Source organism: Labeo rohita, chromosome 12 (assembly GCF_022985175.1).
Source record: "Labeo rohita strain BAU-BD-2019 chromosome 12, IGBB_LRoh.1.0, whole genome shotgun sequence".
Classification (NCBI taxonomy): Eukaryota; Metazoa; Chordata; class Actinopteri; order Cypriniformes; family Cyprinidae; genus Labeo; species Labeo rohita.
In genome coordinates, this window is record NC_066880.1 from 12,205,260 (window position 1) to 12,226,090 (window position 20,831).

The 20,831-nt window shown below is 38.8% G+C and overlaps 3 protein-coding genes across 4 annotated transcripts; 1 reads left to right on the forward strand and 2 right to left on the reverse strand.

Moving 5' to 3' along the window:
* Window positions 1-1,846: 1,846 nt before the first annotated feature.
* Window positions 1,847-3,948, reverse strand: gjz1 (gap junction protein zeta 1). Its single transcript, XM_051125085.1, has 2 exons — window positions 3,322-3,948; window positions 1,847-3,194 (listed from the first exon to the last, which is right to left on the reverse strand). The coding sequence occupies exon 2, from the start codon at window positions 3,144-3,146 to the stop codon at window positions 2,448-2,450; it is 699 nt and encodes a 232-aa protein (XP_050981042.1). The 5' UTR covers window positions 3,147-3,194; window positions 3,322-3,948; the 3' UTR covers window positions 1,847-2,447.
* An 809-nt stretch (window positions 3,949-4,757) lies between these two features.
* Window positions 4,758-9,911, reverse strand: znf668 (zinc finger protein 668). The gene is made up of 2 exons (XM_051124372.1): window positions 9,771-9,911; window positions 4,758-7,487 (listed from the first exon to the last, which is right to left on the reverse strand). The coding sequence occupies exon 2, from the start codon at window positions 7,475-7,477 to the stop codon at window positions 5,531-5,533; it is 1,947 nt and encodes a 648-aa protein (XP_050980329.1). The 5' UTR covers window positions 7,478-7,487; window positions 9,771-9,911; the 3' UTR covers window positions 4,758-5,530.
* Window positions 9,748-19,180, forward strand: znf646 (zinc finger protein 646). 2 transcript variants are annotated; one of them, XM_051124370.1, is made up of 5 exons: window positions 9,748-10,028; window positions 10,587-10,735; window positions 12,629-15,501; window positions 15,631-16,713; window positions 16,788-19,180. In XM_051124370.1, the coding sequence occupies exons 3-5, from the start codon at window positions 12,833-12,835 to the stop codon at window positions 17,689-17,691; spliced, it is 4,656 nt and encodes a 1,551-aa protein (XP_050980327.1). In that variant the 5' UTR covers window positions 9,748-10,028; window positions 10,587-10,735; window positions 12,629-12,832; the 3' UTR covers window positions 17,692-19,180. The 2 variants fall into 2 exon arrangements, with proteins under 2 accessions (XP_050980327.1, XP_050980328.1); XM_051124371.1 differs by lacking the exon at window positions 10,587-10,735.
* The last annotated feature ends 1,651 nt before the right edge of the window (window positions 19,181-20,831 follow it).

The following is a 20,831-nucleotide window of genomic DNA, read 5'->3' on the forward strand; positions in this document are numbered from 1 at the left end:
CTATTATTACCCGTCATATTAATTCATTCATATTTTAATTATAATAACACATTTAATTACTTTTATTTTTCTTTACATTTTCACTTTTAATCATGAACCTACAGGACGATATAGGCTTATACATGTATTTTGAAGAGAACAGATTAACAGAGATTGTGCATCACTTTTTATGTTCAAAACCACACAAGCAGGGACAACGAGGGACACTAAAATATCTTTTGGTCTATGCTGTTTTCAGTTGATGAATGAATAGTACGTAGTGCGGCAATCCACCTGTCACTCAAGTGGCCACGCCCTAAATTATGCCGAACTTTAAGGCTTAATATAAATTAAACGGATGAGTTATAAAAAAATTAACCCCCCCTCACAGTTGACATGAAGGGCAAAATTATATATATAGCTATATATATATATATAGCTATATAGACCAAAACCACTTTTTGTACCAGGCTGTAAACATATTTTTTCTGCTGTAAAGTTGTGCGTTTTAACATGGGGAGTCTATGGGATTGACTCCCTTTTGCAGCCAGTCTCTAGCGGCCAGTCGATGAATTGCAGTTTTAGACACTTCCGTTTTGGCTTCAAGAGGGAGACCGGGAGGATACCGCTTGGATCACCCTCAGTGTAATCCGTCAAAGTGACGGACGGCCTTCAGATTTTTCCGTCAACGCTATAAAAAAATTTCGGTTAACGCGACCTCTGGTGTCACAACATGATCCTTCAGAAATCATTCTAATATGCTGATTTATTATTGGAATTAACCATGTTGGAAACAGTTGTGCTGCCAAATATTTTTTTGGAACCTGTGATTCTTTTTTTCAGGATTCTTTAATGAATAACAAATTAAAATAGCATTAAAAAAAAAAAAAAAAAAAAAAAAAAAAATATATATATATATATATATGTATATATATGTATATATATATATATATATATATATAAATCTTTTCTAACAATGTGAATTTATGCTATCACTTTTTATTAATTTAACACATTCTTGCTGAATAAAAGTATTCATTTCTTTCAAAAAAAAAAAAAAAACAGAAAGAAAGAAAGAAAAAACATTACTGACCCCAAACTTAGTGTTTATTGTTAGAAAATATTTCTATATTTTAAATAAAAGTTGTTCTTTTTAACTTTATTTTTTTAATTCATCAAAGAATCTTGAAAAAAGTATTGCAGGTTGCAAAAAAAATATTAAGCTGTTTCCAACATTGATAATAAATCAGCATATTAGAATTATTTCTGAATGATCATGTGACACTGAAGACTGGAGTAATGATGCTGAAAATTCAGCTTTACATCACAAGAGTAAATAGAAATAGAAATAGAAAACAACTATTTTAAATTGCAATAATATTTCACAATATTACTGTTTTTTCTGTATTTTTAATCAAATAAGCACAGCTTTGATGGACAAAAAAAAAGTCTACATTAAAAAAAAACTGATCCCAAACTTTTGAATGGCGGTGTATATGTATAAGAGCATTATAATGTGCTTTTTTTATTATTAAAATTTTAACAAAGATTTTAAAATCTCATTAGTTGCACAGGCACTGAGGTGCAACTACTGCCAGAAGATTGACAAAAACGATCCCGTCTGTCATGCAAATGACATAGAGGATAAAGAATGCAGCAGTGGTTTAGATAACTGCATTACGATCACAATGCATCATCCAGCCTGTGAGTTCACATATTCTTTTCCTCAGATGTTAAAACAGATACAAATAGTTACAGATAGTTCCTTATTTAAGTTGTACTGCATGCATCAATTGATGGAGTGCAATGATTCATAGTGAGTATTATGTAATCTGTAAAAGCTATTGTGCATTTCCTCTTGCAGACGGTGAGGTGCGCAGATGTGCCACCTCTAATGAGTGTGCTGCCGACGTGCCTCCTCAGGTGGTGAAACGGTGCTGCAACACAGACCTCTGCAACTGATCCCTTCCATCAGCCAAATATATTTTACAGTATGGCCTGTGATTATCTTAAAACGCTCAAACAGCTGTCATAGTTATTAATTGACTTTAATTTAATATATGTAAATGTGAGTAGAGAATATAAAGAAATAAAATCTGGCCAGCAAAACAAAAAGCAATTATGGTGATTCTTTGTGAAAACTTTTTATCTACTTGAAAAGTACAACAGCTGAACTGTAAAACAAAATAGCTCAGTCAGCATTCACACAAAAAATGACTTCTCACCTAGACTAAACAACACAAAAATGCAGACACAGAAACACCACACGGTGCCAAAAAGCATTTCCTTGACTAATTTTTGTTCTTGGTTTATTGCAGTTACATCTAAGCTTAGAATTTAAATTACACCGATTAAAAATGCAGTTAATACAGATCACAATATTAATCTGTAAGCCATAAAGCATTTAAGATAAAAAGAAAGCTATAATTTATATACAGATGCATGCTTTTGTTCAATGGGAGCTTTTCTTAACCATCACAGAGATAGTGGCCTATCGAGTACAAACAGAACATACCGCTTGTTATAATCACCAGGGCAGATATAAACAGTAATGCATAGACAGACATTTTCTTTTCTGCTACTCCTCGAACCACACATTTCACTTCTGAACAATTACTAAAACTTGCATCACAAGAATATGGCCCTAGATCCAGTTTAGGCAAAACCCAGCAGACCAAGACGTACACGAACAAAACCTCCACTGCAATCCGCAGCATGACGCTGAGCAGGTACACCACCACACTGCTTTTGCTCTTGTGAAGGTCAATCATCATCCTTCCGCCAACAGTCATGGTGGGATCAGTGACGCCTCCCTGCTCGCCTTGAGATGCCATTTCTCTCTCCTTCTTCTTCTGGAATGCAGATCGAAGATGGGAAGAAAACAGCTCCATGAGAAGAACCGAGAGCACGAGAAGGATAAAGAGGAAATGCCACGCCATCACTATAGAATTGTCGAAGTGTGTATTAAAACATGCTTTAACGCAGAATTTGTTTGGGGTGTCACAATCGAAATCCTCATTTAGGCTTTTCCACGGAAACTGAGCCAGAAAGACGGTCACCAGGCGGATGCAGAGCAAGCCGAACCACATGGTACGACCTTTATAGGTGGCGGTGGAGTCCACAGCGGTGCGGAGGATTGGGATGAGCCCGGTAACTATCGCAGCCATCGCTTTTTAGGGGTGGATTTGTCTTCTTTATGGAAATAAAGAATGAATCTGCACAAAAAAAGGAAGAATTTTGTGTTACAGTTATATTATGAATATGTGGTACATTGTGAGACACATCGACATGATTTCAAAAAGCAGTGTGGATATTTTGTTTTAAGAACATGAATCAACATACCTTTATTGAAACGAAGGTTCTGTGTGTTTCTCCAGTGCTGAAGTTGTTGTAATTTTGAGCTTCACTCAATATATAGCTTGTAACTGTACATGTCATCAAAAATGGTTTCTCGCATTTATCCACAGTTCCTTTTTTTTTTAAACTTGGGGTTTCGTAGTTTTGTCCAAAACCGATCTGTATTGATCTATAATAATATCTATATTTAACACACTTAAAATATTTAAGGTTTACTGCTCATCCCTTCTTTAGATGATTTTGCAAACTTAATTTAAATTAAATGTTAGTTTAATGGCAAATTCTACCACTAGCTGCGCTAGTTTTTACCAATACTAATTTCTTTGGTATTTTCCACATAAATTATAAAAACAATAAAGTCATCAAAACTATAAAATTTGAACTGTCTGCTTCTTTCTTTGATTATCGAAGTCAAAAGTTTACATACACCTTGCAGAATCTGCAAAATGTTAATTATTTTACCAAAATTGTTCATTGTTCAAAAATGTTCAAGTCCCTTGTTTGTCCTGAACAGTTAATCTGCCTGTTTTTCTGAAAAGTCCTTCGGGTCTCACAGCATTTTTGTGTATTTGAACCGTTTCCAACAATGACTCTATGATTTTGGGATCCATCTTTTCACACTGAGGACAACTGAGGGACTCATATACAACTATTACAGAAGGCTCACTGATGCTCCAGAAGGAAACACAATGCATTAAAACCCAGGGGTGTAAACTGTTTGTTTTCTCCATTCAGTACTGCCCTTCAGAAACTGCAGAAGATAATTACATGTGTCCCAAAAAACAAAAATAAGTTAAATTTACCCTGATCTTCAAAGTCAAAACATTTTCTGTCCCCGGCTCTTAATGCATCGTGTTTCCTTCTGGAGTATCAGTATCAGGAGTGATTGAACCTTCTGTAATAGTTGCTTATGAGTCCCTCAGTTGTCCTCACTGTGAAAAGATGGATATCAAAATCATACAGTCATTGTTGGAAAGTGTTCAAATACACAAACAAGTGACTCATAAACAACTATCACTAAACAAACACAGCTGTGGATCATTCAGGTAAAAACACAGTCTTAAGAATCCAGTTTATGTAAACTTTTCAACAGGGTCATTATTTTCTCTTGTGGACTATATGTAAATGTCTTTAAAGTGAAATATCTTATTCAGGTCAGTACTAAATAAAAAATAACATGCATTTTGTATGATCCCTCTTATTTTGGTAAAATAATGAACATTATTTGTATGTAAACTTTTGACTTCAACTGTATTTAATGATTCATTAAAAAATAATGTGGTAACATTTTACAATAAGGTTCATTAGTTAAAACAACAGTTAAAATGATATTTATTACACTATTTATTAGTCTTTGTTAATGTTAGTTAATAAAAATAGTAGTTAATAATAGCAGTAGTTAATTGTTCGTTCGTGTTAGTTGATTATAGTGCATTAACTAATGTTAACAACTTGTGATTTTAATAATGCATTAGTAAATGCTGAAAATAACATTAACTAAGATTAATAAATGCTGTAGAAGTATCGCTCATACTTGGCTGATGTTAACTAATGTTAACTACTAAACCTTATTGTAAAATGTTCCCATAAAACCTTTTACAAATTATAAATATTACTCTACTGTGGTACTGTTTAACTCTACAGCACAAAAGCATTATATTATGTCCAAAAAGTAATTACTCTCATATTTACCAACACAAACACTGGCTTGTTGCCTTTAAAAACACTTAAACAATAACAGCTGTTTAAACTTAAGAAAAATAAAATAAAAGTAAACTTCTGTAGTCAGTTGATGGAGAAAAATTTATTATTTTAAATACGCCAGGTCTTGTGATTAAAATCAGAATTCAAATATTACACTGATTTCAAGTGTACAAACATGACATTAGATTAAATCTGTGATTATGACATTGAGGAGAACCATAAACTGACTCTTTGATTCAGACATACCTTAAAAATAAAAATGCTCTCAGAAATCTTGGCACATTTTTTAAAGAGAAATACATTTTTGTACAATATCAAAGCAAATTAAAGACATTATGCACTGAAGCATTTAAACCTATTTAAAAACGAAATTTTATTGATTCTCAGGCTTTTTGCGAGATTGTCTTTGTTGTGTAAATACAGAACACCAGTACCAAAAATGTGAACATTCTTCAAATGTTCAAAGCAGCTGACACAGTCAGCAAAAAGTTCAGAGCCCCTCGTCCTTGTCTATATACACATGGGCTGGCATTGTCTGAAATGCCGACACCGGCACAGTCACCGGAACAGTCAGAGAAATAGCGGCAGGCTCAGATCCCGACGGGGACGCAGCACTCGGTGGGGACGGCAGGGGTTGGCTATGCACCATGTCTGCCTGAGGCAGTGAGGATGAAGACTCAGTGTCACGGTGGGTGCGTAAATGTTTACGAAGGTAGGCGGCAAAAAGAAAAGCCTTCCCGCAAACGGCACAGCAATGTGGCCGACTAGTCGAGTGGATGCGCTGGTGTTTACGAAGCCCGGCTTTATTCAGAAAACCCTTTCCGCACTGGTCACAAACATGAGGTCGTGGCTTGAGGTGCAGTTTCTCGTGTGCCTGCATATCAGCCAGCTGAACAAACTCTGTCTGGCAGGTCACACAAACATATGGGCTAACAGGTAAAGCCGAAACTGTAGAATCAGATGGGGGAGAGATAGTGTGAAGGCTGGTGTGGGCCTGCACTTCCTCCCACGTCCCGAATATCATTTCACAGTGAGAGCAGGAGAACTGGGGTAGGGTGGTGGGAAACATCTGAGCCGTTTCAGGAGCTGCCTGTTCCTGTAACGGCCTCTCGGACAAGTGTGTCCTCTCGTGTTTGCGCAAACTGGACGACACAACAAACGACTTGAAGCACAGCTGGCATTTGTAAGGACGCTCCCCAGAATGCACCCTTCTGTGTTTGTTGAGACTAGAGCGCTCCGTGAAGGACTTGCCACATTCTGTGCAAGAAAAAGGCCGCAGGCCGGAGTGGACTAGCATGTGGCGTCGCAGATCCCAAGAAGCGACGAAAGCTTTATCGCAGCGCTGGCATTTGTAGGGCCGCTGGCCCGAATGCACACGCTGATGCACCGCAAGGTCCGCCGGCTGGCGAAACCTCTTAGTGCACTTGTCACAAGGGTACGGTTTGAATCCTTGATGTGCCCGTTGGTGTCTGCGGAAACTAGAAGGATCAGAAAACATCTTGCCACACTGTGGACACAAGAAAGGTTTTTCACCCGAGTGGGTGCGCAGATGGGACTGGTACGAGGACAGCTGAGTAAAACCTTTCCCACACTGTTCACACTGATACGGCTTGCTCTTTGAGTGGATCCGCAAGTGGCACGCCAAAGAGGATGACCGGGAGAAGGCTTTGCCACAGTCCGAGCACAAGTAAGGCTTCTCGCCCGTGTGCGAACGCTCATGGTTTTTTAAGTCCTTCAGCTCCGTGTATGTTTTACCACACTGGCCGCAAGAATACGGGCGGTGGCCTTGGTGATTTCGCCGATGTTTGCGGTATACCGAAGGGTCGGCGAAACTCTTCCCACACTCGGAACAAAAGTAAGGCTTCTCCCCGGTGTGTGATCGTTGGTGCACTTTGAGTTTGGATAGCGTGGGATAACTCTTAGAGCAATGAGAGCAAGAGTGAGGCCTTTCGCCACTGTGCTGCGTCATGTGGATACGCAGGCAAATGGCCTGCATGAATGCCTTGCCACAGTCACAACAAACAAATGGTTTCTCTCCTGTGTGCGAACGGCTGTGGTTGCGTAACTCCGTTGGAGTCTTGTAAGCCTTATGGCAGTGTGGGCACTGGAAAGGACGCTGAGCAGAGTGGGAGCGCTGGTGCTTGGAAAGCTGCGCCCGGCTGGAGAACGTCTTTGTGCACTTACCGCAGGTGTATTGCTGCTGTTTGTCTTTACCGTGCGCTGACAGCTTGTGGCTTTGTAGAGCTGAAGGGCTGGTGAAAACCTCCTGACAGGTTGAGCATTTAAAATTGTGCGATGTTTTTGGCGGTCTTCCTTTGCCTCTTCTTCTCGTAGGCTGTTCTGATGAGTTGTCCTGTTCTTTGTTGGGCTCAGCCTCAGAGGGCGGTGGTGTATACTGTTCTGTGGTTGGTGGGCTACCTGGCTGGGGGGAAGCCATCCTGATGATGCTGGAGAGAACAACCAAATATACAATGAGTGATTTGAATTTGTTTTAATTTAATTTAGAGATCATTTACTTTACTTACACTACCAGTTAAAAGTTTTTGAACGGTAAGATTTTTCACAGAAGTCTTTTCTGCTCACCTGCATTTATTGTTACTTATATTTATATTTTATTTATATTGTTTTTTATATTTTAAATGTAATTTATTCCTGTGATTTCAAAGCTGAATTTTTTTGCATCATTACTCCCGTCACATGATCATTATGAAATCATTCTAATATTCTGATTTGCTGCTCAAAAAAACATTATTATTTTTATTATTATTATGTTGAAAACAGCTGAGTAGAATTTTTTTCAGGTTTCTTTGATTAATAGAAAGTTCAGAAGAACAGCATTTACCTGAAACATTATAAATGTCTTTATCAGCATTTTTGATCATCCTTTTGATCAGTAAGGAGCATCCTTACTAAAGAAAAGTATTAAATTCTATAATTTCTTTCCTAAAAAAAAGATCTGACTCCAAGTTTTTAATGGTATAGTGTATAATGTTACAAAAGCTTTTTATTTCAGATAAATGCTGATCTTTCATCTTTTTATTTATCAAAGAAAAAAATGTAATCAACTGATTAAAATATTGATGATAATAATAATAATAAATGTTTCTTGAACAGCAAATTAGCATATTAGAATGATTTCTGAAGGATCATGTGATACTGAAGGCTGGAGTAATGATGCTGAAAATTCAGCTTTGATCACTGGAATAAAATAAATGTTAAAATATAATAAAATAGAAAACTGTTATTTTAAATACTAAAAAATGTTTCACAGTATAACTGCTTTTGCTGTATTTTGGATCAAATAAATACAGGCTTGGTGAGCAGAAGAGAATTCTTTTAAAAATATTAAAAATCTTACAATTCAAAAACTTTTGACTGGTAGTGTAGTTCATTTATTTCAACTACATTTTACCGATTCATTTATATATATATGCTTTTATTTATTGTCACTTACATTCTTTGCAGTTATATGTTATTCTTTTTAAAAATTCTTTTCTTTTTCTCTCAAAAACATATCACATAAACATTACTACTTATTATTTTTTACTTGACCACTGACCAAAAAAATAGTGATTTGAAAATGCAAGTACATAAATTTACCATTTTCTTTTTTTTTTCAGTTTCAGGCAAACTACCACAATCACAACACTTACTGTTAATTTTAAAAACACATTTCCTCTGTCATTTAGTAATTTTATGTCTTATGACAATAGTGGCAAATTAATTTAAAGGCATAGCTTACCCAAATATAGAAATTCTGTCATTAATTACTGACAGCATCACAACTGACATATTCAAAGCCAAGAAACGTTTCAACCTTACTTTTATGAAGCTACGAGTATACTTTATGAGCGCAAAGACATCAAAACAACGCATGTGGTGCTGCTAACGCAAGAGCCGGTATTCTGACGTAGAACCCAGATTGCGCACAGAAAGTATTCTCGTAGCTTCATAAAATTACGGTTGAACCACTGATGTCACACAAACTATTTTAACAATGTCCTTCCTACCTTTCTGGGTTTTGAATATGGCAGCTGCGTTGCGGTCTATGCAGGGTCAGAAAACTCGCGGATTTCATCTAAAATATCTTAATTTGTGTTCTGAAGTTCAACAAAGGTCTTACAGGTTTGGAACGGCATGAGAGTGAGTAGTTAATGAGAGAATTTTCATTTTTGGGTGAGCTATCCCTTTAACAGATTTATTGCAAGAGCAAAATTACTGTTGTAACTAGCATGTAGTATGTAGTATAGGATGTATATAAGGTACAAAGTATATAAATAAAACTACTATGCAGTATTTTGGCCAAAACCGTGGTGAATATTTTGTTAAATACGCTGTGATGGGGCAGGCAGCACAAAATGGCCGGCATTAGGACCTCAGGGACAATTAGGAAAGACGTTCTTGTTCTCAAAGGAAGTTGGCATCTGAGCAGCTTGTGTACAAAACTGAATTACATTTCGATGTTAACATGATTGAAACATAACCACCATGAAATCGAAGCAATGGAAATACAATGTCAATTCAAAAACCTAATGAACATGTCCATAACGCAGACAACTATTCTTTTAGCGTGCACTGTAACACAAAATGGCTGGCTTTAGGACCGCTGAACATGCGAAGCAATTTGCAGTCGGACGCTTGACACTTTATAATAATCGCTGCATTTTTTTACAATAGTAATCGTTTGTATCTCTTTAGTTTGCCTTTAAAATGTGGTTTACGTTACGTACCTTTTATGCTCTCAGGGAAGACGGGTGTATCTTTGACAATGAATTGCAAATCGCTCAATCTCAGGACGGAGAAGCACGGCGGCTTTAGGACCACGGCGAAATTATCCAGTGAACGCAGAGATGTGAGCCTTCATGACTTCCTCACTCAGCACCTGGGGAATGTCTACAAAATGATCTGAATTTTCTTAAATTAAAAAGCTTTCATGCATCTTCTATTTGGTGAGCTTGCTACGGTGTTTCTACGGACTACAGTGCATGGTGAGTGGGATAAAATGGGGTGGAGAGAGCGCCTGTGGGAGGGGAGAAATTATGTACGTGGATGTGCATTTGTTTTGTGCATATAAAGTTACATAACAAAATGTGAATTGGATATTCTAATTGGTTGTTCTAATAAATGTGCATTTGCAACAGAATTCGAATTTTTAATACAAGCTGTTATTTACATTAATGACAACATTAGAGAATGAACAAACAAAAAGAGGCTTCGAAAATAGAATGTTATGGGTGGAACAAATTCCTGGACGTTCTAATAGCGGTGAAATATTTAAATATACACATATAATGTAAAAGTGCCAGTTGCTGTGTTTGCATTTGTGACTATGTTAGAAAAATAAAACATTCTTGGTCACCAACAAACCTTTTTTTAAGAAAAGCGTGGATTAAACTTAATTTAATTCATGCTGTTAAACTACTCCAATAGGAATCGGCGGAGATGGTAAAAATGATATAATAAATATAAGTTTTCTAATAAAAAATATTGTTGAAACACCTAAACGTACGGAGTTTTTTCACTGATGCACATTTCCTGTTTCCTAGCAACAAGAGCAGGAAGTGAGTCGAGTGGGATGGGGAAAAGACAATTGGTAGAAAAGGGGGACGAACACGCCCGTCCTGAAACTAAAATAAAGTGAGCGGAGTGCCAACATTACATGCACCAACATCACACAGGGAGACTGCAACATTCAGTATGTATATTTCTAGTGTCATTTTATGCAGTATCAGTTGGTTAGTTTTAGCCGCAGTTTCTAGCCGCCAAATGCTAACTAGCTCGCAACGGGATGGGATGCTACAGCCTCTCCCAAATACATATTTCATTCCGTTCAACTCAAGGGCAGTTTGTATACTGTATTAATTTGGACTAGGGTTAGAGGACTATTCAAACTATAAAGACCGTGCTTGTATAGCTAGCTGTTAGGCTAATGTACTGGGGAAGTGTTTACTGTGTCAATAGATCTCCATTGTGTGAGGCAGTCTGTCATCTAACTGCTGGAGCCCGTGAGATGATCCTTCATGCTGTCCACTTTCTATAAGAATTGTATCTAAAATCTATTATAGATTAGTGATGCTGCCAGAGCTTGACAGATATGCTGTATCAGTGTAATTTTATTGAATAGTGATTTAAAACAAGATCTAAAGAAGAATAAAAACTGAAGCTGTCAGAGTAAAGGTTTGAATGGATATAAAACCTCCTGCATGTACTTTGCTTTTAATTACTTTTAATTATTGCATGTATAAAAATAGGTGTTTTGTGAACGCTTAATGAACACTCAAAATTCATTATGTATTCTATGAAATCCATCTTGTTCTTTTTCCATTTGAACTGATTTTTGTTACAATTAAATGAACAAATTATTAAATTAAAATGGTAATGATATTAGAGAACTTTGACCTCTTAGTCCATCCCTGTAGGACTTTCTTTCCACTAAGAGCATTAAAGGCAATGTCAGACAGAAGGACAGCTTTAAGGTCCTTACACACTGAGTATATTTTTATTTTTGTATTCATCGTCCTAAACGAGGGATAGGCAACGTCCCCGTGTCGATGACCTGCAGAATTTAGTTCCAGCTCTAATCAAACACACCTTAAGTTAATCAAGGTCTTCAGGATGAGAAGAGCTACAGGCAGGTGAGTTTTTTTTTTTTTTTTTTTTTTCAGGGTTGGAAATAAACACTGCAGGACATTGGCACTCCAGGACTGACGTTACCTATCCCTGTCCTAAACATTCGCTACGCACGGAAACCTTGCAAACTGAGTCTGATGAGTATTAGTTAATTTGTTGCGATAATTTTGCAAAACAATACGGTAGTCTTCAAGCACTGAGGATGATTTTGTTGTCCTCTCTTTTCTTAAAAAGAGAAAAAGAAAGAGGGAATATTGGGTTCATCCAATTCTGGGGTTGCGTAGAGAGGAAGGAGAGTTCCACGTTGTTCAAAGTTTACTTCAAGGTGTCAGTGGCTCAGTTTCATGCTTTGCTAGCAATACTGTAGTCACACATTATAAAAGACCACCAATTTATTCTGAACAGAGAAAGGTGTGGTCCAGGCATTAAAACCAGCATACAGTTGCCATTCTGAACTTTGCCGTTTGCTTGTATGGTGGCTCTGAATTGTCAAAATGTTTGTTACGGATGCAAAAAAATGCAGAAAATCAAACCTGAAACAAAGGTCGTATTTATTTTTTAACATGCAAACATTTTGGACTAAGTATGCACTGACCTTTAGTCCGAATTTGCTTTTATATAATTTTTAATCCATGCAATAAAAGTGAATATTGACTTAGACTGTCATCCGACATAAAGAAAGTCATGTGGTTTCTAGAACAACATGAAGGTAATGATAGAATCTTCAGTTTCGCATGAATTTTCATTGTAAATCAATGCAGTGTTTTGTTGTAAAGCAATATACTTCCTTTTATTTAGTTACTCATTGGTTATGTAAACTCAGGGCTTTTTGTCAAGACTTAGTCACATTAGAAAAAAAAAAAAAAAATGTTAGCTTTTCATCTTTATTGACTTTCTTGTTATGCAACTGCCCTGTGTGAACTTCATTGTAAATAATGTATGGGTTTTCCTGTTGCAGATTTCATCCAGTGCCTGCGCTTGCATCATCATCCCAATGACATTTTTTCCAATGGAATGGAACAGATTGTATTGTCATCTAATTTTTTGAATGTTGCCTTTGCATTCACACCTCTCCGAACAAGCCAAGTTGATAAAAGTGAGGACAGGTGTCCTCACACTCCTTCAAACTGGCTCTTATTGACATTTCTTATACTATACCATTATGGCTATGCAAGAGCCAGGCCGGACCAAAGGCTTTTCGTGTAGACATTGTGGTGTAGTATGTGCAAGCATGCCCAGTCTTTTGGAGCATACAGACACTTTTCATCAGTCGGAGGAGGAACGGAAGTTCAAATGCGATGAATGTGGACGAGGCTACAGGCATGCTGGCAGCTTGGCTAACCACAGGAAGACACACGAGGTTGGCTCTTTTCAGTGTCATATATGCTCAAGGAAGCTCTCCAATGCATTGGCTCTCAAAAGCCACCTGCGCATTCACACATCTAGAAAGAAATATTCTTGCACAGAATGCGGAAAGGCTTTTCGCCTTGCAACTCAGCTGGTCACTCATCAAAAGGTCCACCGCAATAAAGAGTCTCAAATCAGGACAAAGCATTCTGCAAACAGTCTCATTGAAAGCGATTATAATGATGATGAGTTGCTGCATCTAGATGAGATGGATTTTGACATTATACCTGATTTGCAGCCAGACATGAAGCTAAATATTGCTCCAGTGAGCAGCCTTAGTAATGGTGCAGTATCAGAACACGTTTCAAACGCCACAGCAGAAAGTGACACGGCAGCTGACGATGATGCTGGAGACAGGCCGTTTAAATGTGACTTGTGTGACAAGACATACAGACATCATGGCAGCCTCATAAATCATAAGAAAACTCATCAAATGGGAGTATTTGAGTGTCCGGTCTGCTTTAAACAGTTCAATAATCTTGCAGCACTTAATAGTCACCAGCGAATCCACAGTAAAACCCGAGGTCGTCTCAGTGTGCCGACCTCTAAAGCTGCCCTCGCAGACTGCAAGCAAGAACTTGCCCCCCACATTATGCCACAGAATGGTGATGCTAACATACATTTTTGTCACCTTTGTCAGGTTGCTTTTGCTAATGATGATGAGTTTCAAAATCATATTCTGTTGCATAACTCCTCCTCAGTGTCATTTGAGCTCCCTACTAACTTGTCAGAGGAGCACAGTTTCTCTTACAATGATAGTGTTACTCATTCCCCAGAGTCTAACCCTTATCCCCCCTCTAGTGACACTCCACCATTGCCTCCGTTACTTGATAAAGCTATTGATTATGCCCAATCTGATGGGCCATTGGAAAATGGTCATATTTATCTACCCAACTCTTTAGATGAAAACCCATTGACTATACATACTCAGGGACAGCCAATGGCCCTACCGTCAGAAAACCTCAACCCTGATCGTTTAGCACAGGGTACTGATAACATCAAAGTAGAAGATGCTGACAGTCCTGATCGCAAATTCAAGTGCCATATCTGTGGCAAAAGCTACAGGCATGCAGGCAGTCTTATAAATCACAAACGATCCCATCAAACTGGGATCTTTCAGTGTTCCATCTGTCGCAAGAACTACCCACATTTGGCAGCTCTGCGAAGCCACCTTCGGATCCATAAGGGGAGGCCCACATCTCTGCCTACTAGTTCTGAGGGTGACTGGCTCTCCTCAGAGCCCTTGACGCATGAGAACCAACAGAACTGTTTTCCATCACACGAGGGAGATGTAAGTGGAATATTAGGCCTTCCTCAGGACCTGGTAGACTCTGTGCAGCATAAATCTGACGAGGAGCATGTGAATGAGACAAATGCTACTGAATTTCATGAGCAGTTTGACAATTCCTTCTCAGATGAGCACCTACCTCAGGATGAACACCTCATGGAGAGGCACATGTGTGCTGACTGTGGTAAGACATTCACTGATATTGCAGGAATCAAGTCACACATTTGTCCCCTCCTGAATCAGCAGTATCAGACCATGATGAACGGCTCACCCGGTCACATGGACTTTCACAACACAAAGCATCAACATTTCTTAGGAGAGTCAGGGGAAGATATTGGTTTTGAGGGACACAACGGCAGTGCAGCAGAGGCCTATTTTAGACAGCAGACCTTTCATGACAACATTCATGGTCAGATAAGTGACGGCGAAGCTAAAACTGAATGTGAGGATGACGAAGAAGAGGACGATGGAGAGATGTATCAGTGCTCAGTGTGTGGGAATCACTATACTAGCATGCGTGCACTGCGAAGCCATCTCCGAGGTCATACTCAAACTCACGGTGCACCTTCAGCATGTGGCCCATCGTCGTTGTCTCTAGAGGTCAAGAAAGATGAACCGAGTGAAAATCAGCAGGGTGACTGCAGTCTGATTATCTGCAGCACTTGTGGAGAGAGCTTTGCAAAGAAACAGGACCTACAAGCCCACCAGCTCTTGCATAGCAATATAGAAGGTAATCCACAAGAACAATTTGCAACCAACCACCAGAATGAGCTCAAACCAAAAGTGGAAATGGAAAGTATTATTTGTGGGAAGTGTGGCATAAGCTGCAGCGATCTTTATCACCTCAATAACCACAACTGCACAGGACAACGAGATGGACAAGTAGAGGAGAAAAGGGGGGAGAAACCGCTTGTTAAAAGTACATTTCATCGAGGACTTTTTCAGGAGAGTCTACATGATGGAGAACGCCAGTACAAGTGCGACCAGTGTGGTCGTTCGTACAGACATGCTGGATCATTACTCAATCATAAGAAGTCTCACAAAACTGGAGTGTTTCGCTGCTTTGTTTGCCAAAAGCGTTTTTATAATTTGCTAGCTCTCAAGAATCACCAGAGGACACACTTTGATGTTAAAAAGTAAGTATTTAAAATGTATGTTCAGTTTAAACCTCAGAATTTGATTGCTTTGGGAAAAAAAAGTACTTCATCTATATTGTTTTACAGCCAAGTTCTATTTTTATCTGAGTTTTTTTCTTTCTCTACCAGGCATAGGTGCACAGAATGTGGGAAAGCATTCAAAATCTATAAACAACTGTTGAATCACCAGAGGGTACATCAGGAAAACAAGGCTAAGATTGAAGAGCTCAACAAACAAATTCAGACACTCATGCAGATGAGTGGGAATGCCTCAGGGAGTGGAATGCAGGCACTTAATTCCAGCAGAAAGAGAATGAGCAGACGCCACAAGCAACGGCAGACCTCTAACAGTGATCAGTCTAGCCAAGAAAAAGAGGGCCAGGTGGGAGATCCCCGAGACCCTCGCCCTTTTGTGTGTGATCAGTGTGGGCGAAGCTATCGGCATGCTGGAAGCTTGGTCAACCACAAAAACTCACATAAGACAGGTGAATATTACTGTGCTTTGTGCAACAACACTTACTCCAACCAGCTAGCAATGAAGAACCATTTGCGAATACACTTTTCAATCAAAAGACACCGCTGCCAAGACTGTGGAAAGGCCTTCAGGGGAAACAAACAGTTGCTCAACCACACTTGTTCGAACAATAAAAGAAATGCAGCAGCAAGAGAAAAGGTCAGGGGCCACAAACAAGAAAAGGATTTGACTTGCAAACAGTGCCGTCTTGTATTTCCAGACACTGAACTACTTGAAGGACACACCTGTAGCACAGAGACTGTCCCCCCAGGAACTGTAGATGGAGACAACGATGGTGCAGATCTAGAAAAAGAGGAACGACCATTCAAGTGCAACATCTGTAGTCGAAGTTATCGTCACGCCGGTAGCTTGTTGAACCATAAGAACACTCACAAAACAGGCCATTTCACCTGCACCTTTTGTGCCAAGCCCTTTTCCAATCCCATGGCTTTACGGAACCACACACGCATTCACACGCAGAAGAAAAAGTATGTCTGTCCTACTTGCGGTAAAGCATTCCGTCTCTCCAGTATCCTGTACAATCATCAGAAAATCCATGCACGGGGAGTAACTCATTACAGCTGCCAGACGTGTGGAAAAAGCTTCCAGGGAAAGTCTGGGCTAAAGAGACATCGCTGTTACCGGAATGGCAATCCAAACTCTTCTGTAAATCAGGACGGCGTGGATAAATGTTACACGTGAGTCATTGCTTTGCTTAAATGTTAATTGAGCACCTATCCTTTCCTATCCTTCATCTTTTCCTTTGTTACAGGTGCGATCAGTGCGGACGCTCTTATAGACACGCCGGTTCCCTTCTCAACCACAAAAAGACTCATTCTGCCGACCTCCTCCACTGCACTCTCTGCCTCAAAACGTTCACGGACCCTCTGGATTTAGAAAGCCATTCTCAAATGGCTCGCCACTGCTGCCCAGATTGCGGGAAAACCTTTTGTGAGTTTGCACACCTGCAGAGCCACATGGAGGTGCATAGTAAGGGACTCCCCTATTATTGCAACATGTGTCAACAGAACTTCCCAAACCTGACTAGTTTTCAACAACACCAAGAGCTCCATGGGAGCTTGCAGGGGCAGTCTCACCATGAGCAAGGTGTGCAGATGCAGCAGGACTTAGGCTGGGACTCAGCACTAGACCAGCAGATAGAAATTCAGAGCCTTCCCAAGATCGATTCGGCTTTCAGCCGAGTGCACGGCGGATTCCCTGAGCCGCAAGACCAGCAGGAAAGTAGCGAGGGATACGGTAGGGAAGAAAAAAGTCATGTGTGTGAGCACTGTGGGCGCACTTACCGCCATGCTGGTTCGCTGCTCAACCACAAGAACAGCCACAAGACGGGTTCATTCTTCTGCTCGGTCTGCCAAAAGGAGTTCACCAATCTCATGGCGCTGAAGAATCACCGGCGCATCCACACAGAACCCAAACGCTATCAGTGCCTGGAGTGTGGCAAGGCCTTCCGGGTCTCCACCCAGCTTATCTGCCACAGGCGCATCCACACCAAAGAGAAGCCTTTCTCCTGCCTCCTTTGCGACAAGCGTTTCTCTAGCAAGTCCAACCTCCGGCACCATCAAAAGATGCATCAGAACACCCAACAGAGTTACGAGTCGTCCTTCAACATGGATGATGATGCATTCATGGGACTGGGTGTGGACCCTTTCCTCTAAGGCCACGCTCCAGTCTTGCCGCTCAAAGGGAAGATTTCAAAACAATATTCTATTACAAGACTCTTTCCCCACCCAAGGCCCAATGCCAATAATCGTACAACATCAGGTTTTCTGCTGTACTTGTCCAGATGGTGTTGCGCACCAATGCTAATCTCGACAAGACTTGCCTCCTTTACTGTTGTGTTTTCAAATATTGGACACTTAAGACTGGCATTGATAAGATACTACCTCTGGTAGGGACAGTAATACTGTAGACATTTTAGAATAAGTGACAGTGCCTGTCAGAGACCATTTTAGATTATTATTTCATTTGTTTTGTGTCCCCACACAGTGCACAAATTGTTTGGTACTACGATAGGTCTCAGACTGAGAGCTTGGATGAGTATTTCCGTCCAGGCTCTTACCTAGTGCTGCCTTCAAGAGCCTGACCGATTATTTCGGAGTGGGAACAAAACAAGCTGTTATGTTTAATGGGGATAAAAGGATACATGCTATGTTTGTATTAAGTGCTTCCATATTTTCAGGTTATTGTACTGCTCATGGTAGATGTGCTGTAATCTCATCATCTCATTAAGACCAACATACTCTTGATGTTCCTGCAGTTTCATAAATGGATGACACTGGTAAGGCTGTTAAACAGCAACCTTCTTTAAGGCCTGTCTAGAAAATCTCAAAGATATTTATTTATTTAAGTAGAACTATTTATACCTTACATTAATATTTGAAATGTAAGCATATTTCTTGTCTTTAATACTGTTAAATGTGGTACACATTATGCATGGTATTAAATGTGTGGTAAATGCTAGATTGGTCAACTATGTAGGTATCTAGATAATGGTTGTAAACACTTAAGAAATACCTCTTTAAAAGCATTCACGGCAGAAAGAATAACAGAAATATTTCCGTTTTCTTAGCGCATACTTTTCTAGTAAATGTTTTATGAAGTATGTTTAAGATTTTGGAGCACAAAAAAAATTAATGGACTCAAAAAAATCCATGATCGGTCGGGCTCTACCAGGGCAGGAATTTACAGACTAAACTCATTCAGCAGTTTTTTAAAATGCTCAGGTCTCGCAACTTACTAGACGCAATGTAAGCATACATTTAGCTTGATGCTTTTAGCATCAAGGCTTCTGTGTCTGTCTTTGATGCCAGATTGAATTTCAATGTGCCATTTCATATCACCACCTTACTTGGATTAAATTATTTGTAAGGTGGTTTCCTTTTAAGCCTATAGATCAGTGCTCACTGATTATTTAAGAGTAGAATTTGCAAACCTTCATGTATTAATGGCTTCATTGCATTTGACAGAAGTGACAACTGAGACTCCCTGTAATCAGTTGCATATATCTTAAATACGAAATATTTATTTTTGTTCACATGATCAATGTTTCTCTTTCTCAAGTAGGGACCTTAATAAGCAGATGATGTTTATTTGTAGGTGTTGATGCCCTCACTTTCTTGAACTGAATAAAACATTATAACGTTGTGCGTTTCAGCTTCCTTTTTGAGTCTTCCTGCAAATTTCAACACTTGAATTCCTTGCAGTTGCAGTGCATTTCATGATTATTTTAGAAAATGCAAATGTACAGTTGCGGTCAAAAGTTTGCATTCCCTTGCAGATTAAAAATGTTATTTAACCAAAATAAAAGGGAACATGCAAAATCATGTTATTGTTTATTTAGTACTGACCTGAATAAGATATTTCATGTAAAAGAAGTTTACATATAGTCCACAAGAGAAAAAAATAGTTGAATTTCTAAAAATGACCCTGTTCAAAAGTTTACATCCCCTTGATTCTTAATACTTGTTTGTTTAGTGATAGTTGTTCATGAGTCCCTAGTTTGACAGTTAAACTGCCTGCTGTTCTTCAGAAAAATTAGATTTAAGATTTATTTTAAGATGCGTCTTTTCACGCTGAGGACAACTGAAGGATTCATATGCAACTATTACAGAAGGTTCAAACGGTCACTGATGCTCCAGAAGGAAAAACCGTGCATTAAGGCCAGAACAGAATGGAGAGGAGTACATTTTTTTTATATATATTTTGCCTGAATATCATTTTTTTTCATTTAGTACTGCCCTTCAGAGGCTATAGGAGATAATTACATGTTTCCCAGAAGACAAAATAAGTTAAATTTACCCTGATCTTTAAATTCAAGAAGTTGTAAGTGTTCAAAAAACACAAAAATGCTGGAAAACCAAAGAATTTGTGGGAGCTGAAGGATTTTTTCTGAAGAACAGCGAGCAGTTTAACTGTTCAGGACAAACAAGGGACTCGTAAACAACTATCACTAAACAAAACAACAGCTGTGGATCATTCACAGCATCAACACAGTAGAACGTATCAAGGGGATGTAATGTTTTGAACCGGGCCATTTTTATAAATTCAGCTATTATTTTCTCTTGCAGACTATATGTAAACATTTTTATGTGAAATATCTTATTCAGGTCAGCACTAAATAAAAAATAACATGCATTTTGTATGATCCCTCTTATTTTGGTAAAATAAACATTTTTAAAGATTCTGAAAGGGGGGTGAAAACTTTTGACCTCAACTGTAAAATAAGTCACTTAGAGTGGGGTGACTGCAAATCATCAACAGACAAATACAGTACGTTAGTTATCTCTTTATTGTATTAAAATGCATAGTTTCCTCTGCAGTCTGTGGAGTAATTGTGAACAAGTAAAGGCACATATACACAACCAACTTCGCTCAAGACTGTGACAGCGCCGTGCATGCTTCACAAGTTTATGTTTATCAAGATTCTGGACTAGCTTCTTAATGTTCCTAGATTTCTGACAAACATGGCAGTGATTCGGAATGAGGTACATTAAGTATTCTTGGGAGTTGGGGTAGAGAGTGTGCTTTATGTAACAACGCAACAAATAAAATGCCTTGTTTCTTTTTCTGGGTTGAAATGTGAACTCAGACACGTTTTTCACAAGTTTAATGAGTTTAACCCTTGCTAAACACTCTTGAAGTCATTCAAACAAGTGAATTATTTCATCTACTGTATATAAATATATATACATTCCCTAATGCCCATAACTGGCTACACACATCTAAAACTGGTCCTTTCGCAATATTTTACTGAGCTGAAGTGATAAAACACGAGAGATTAAATGTATTGCGATAC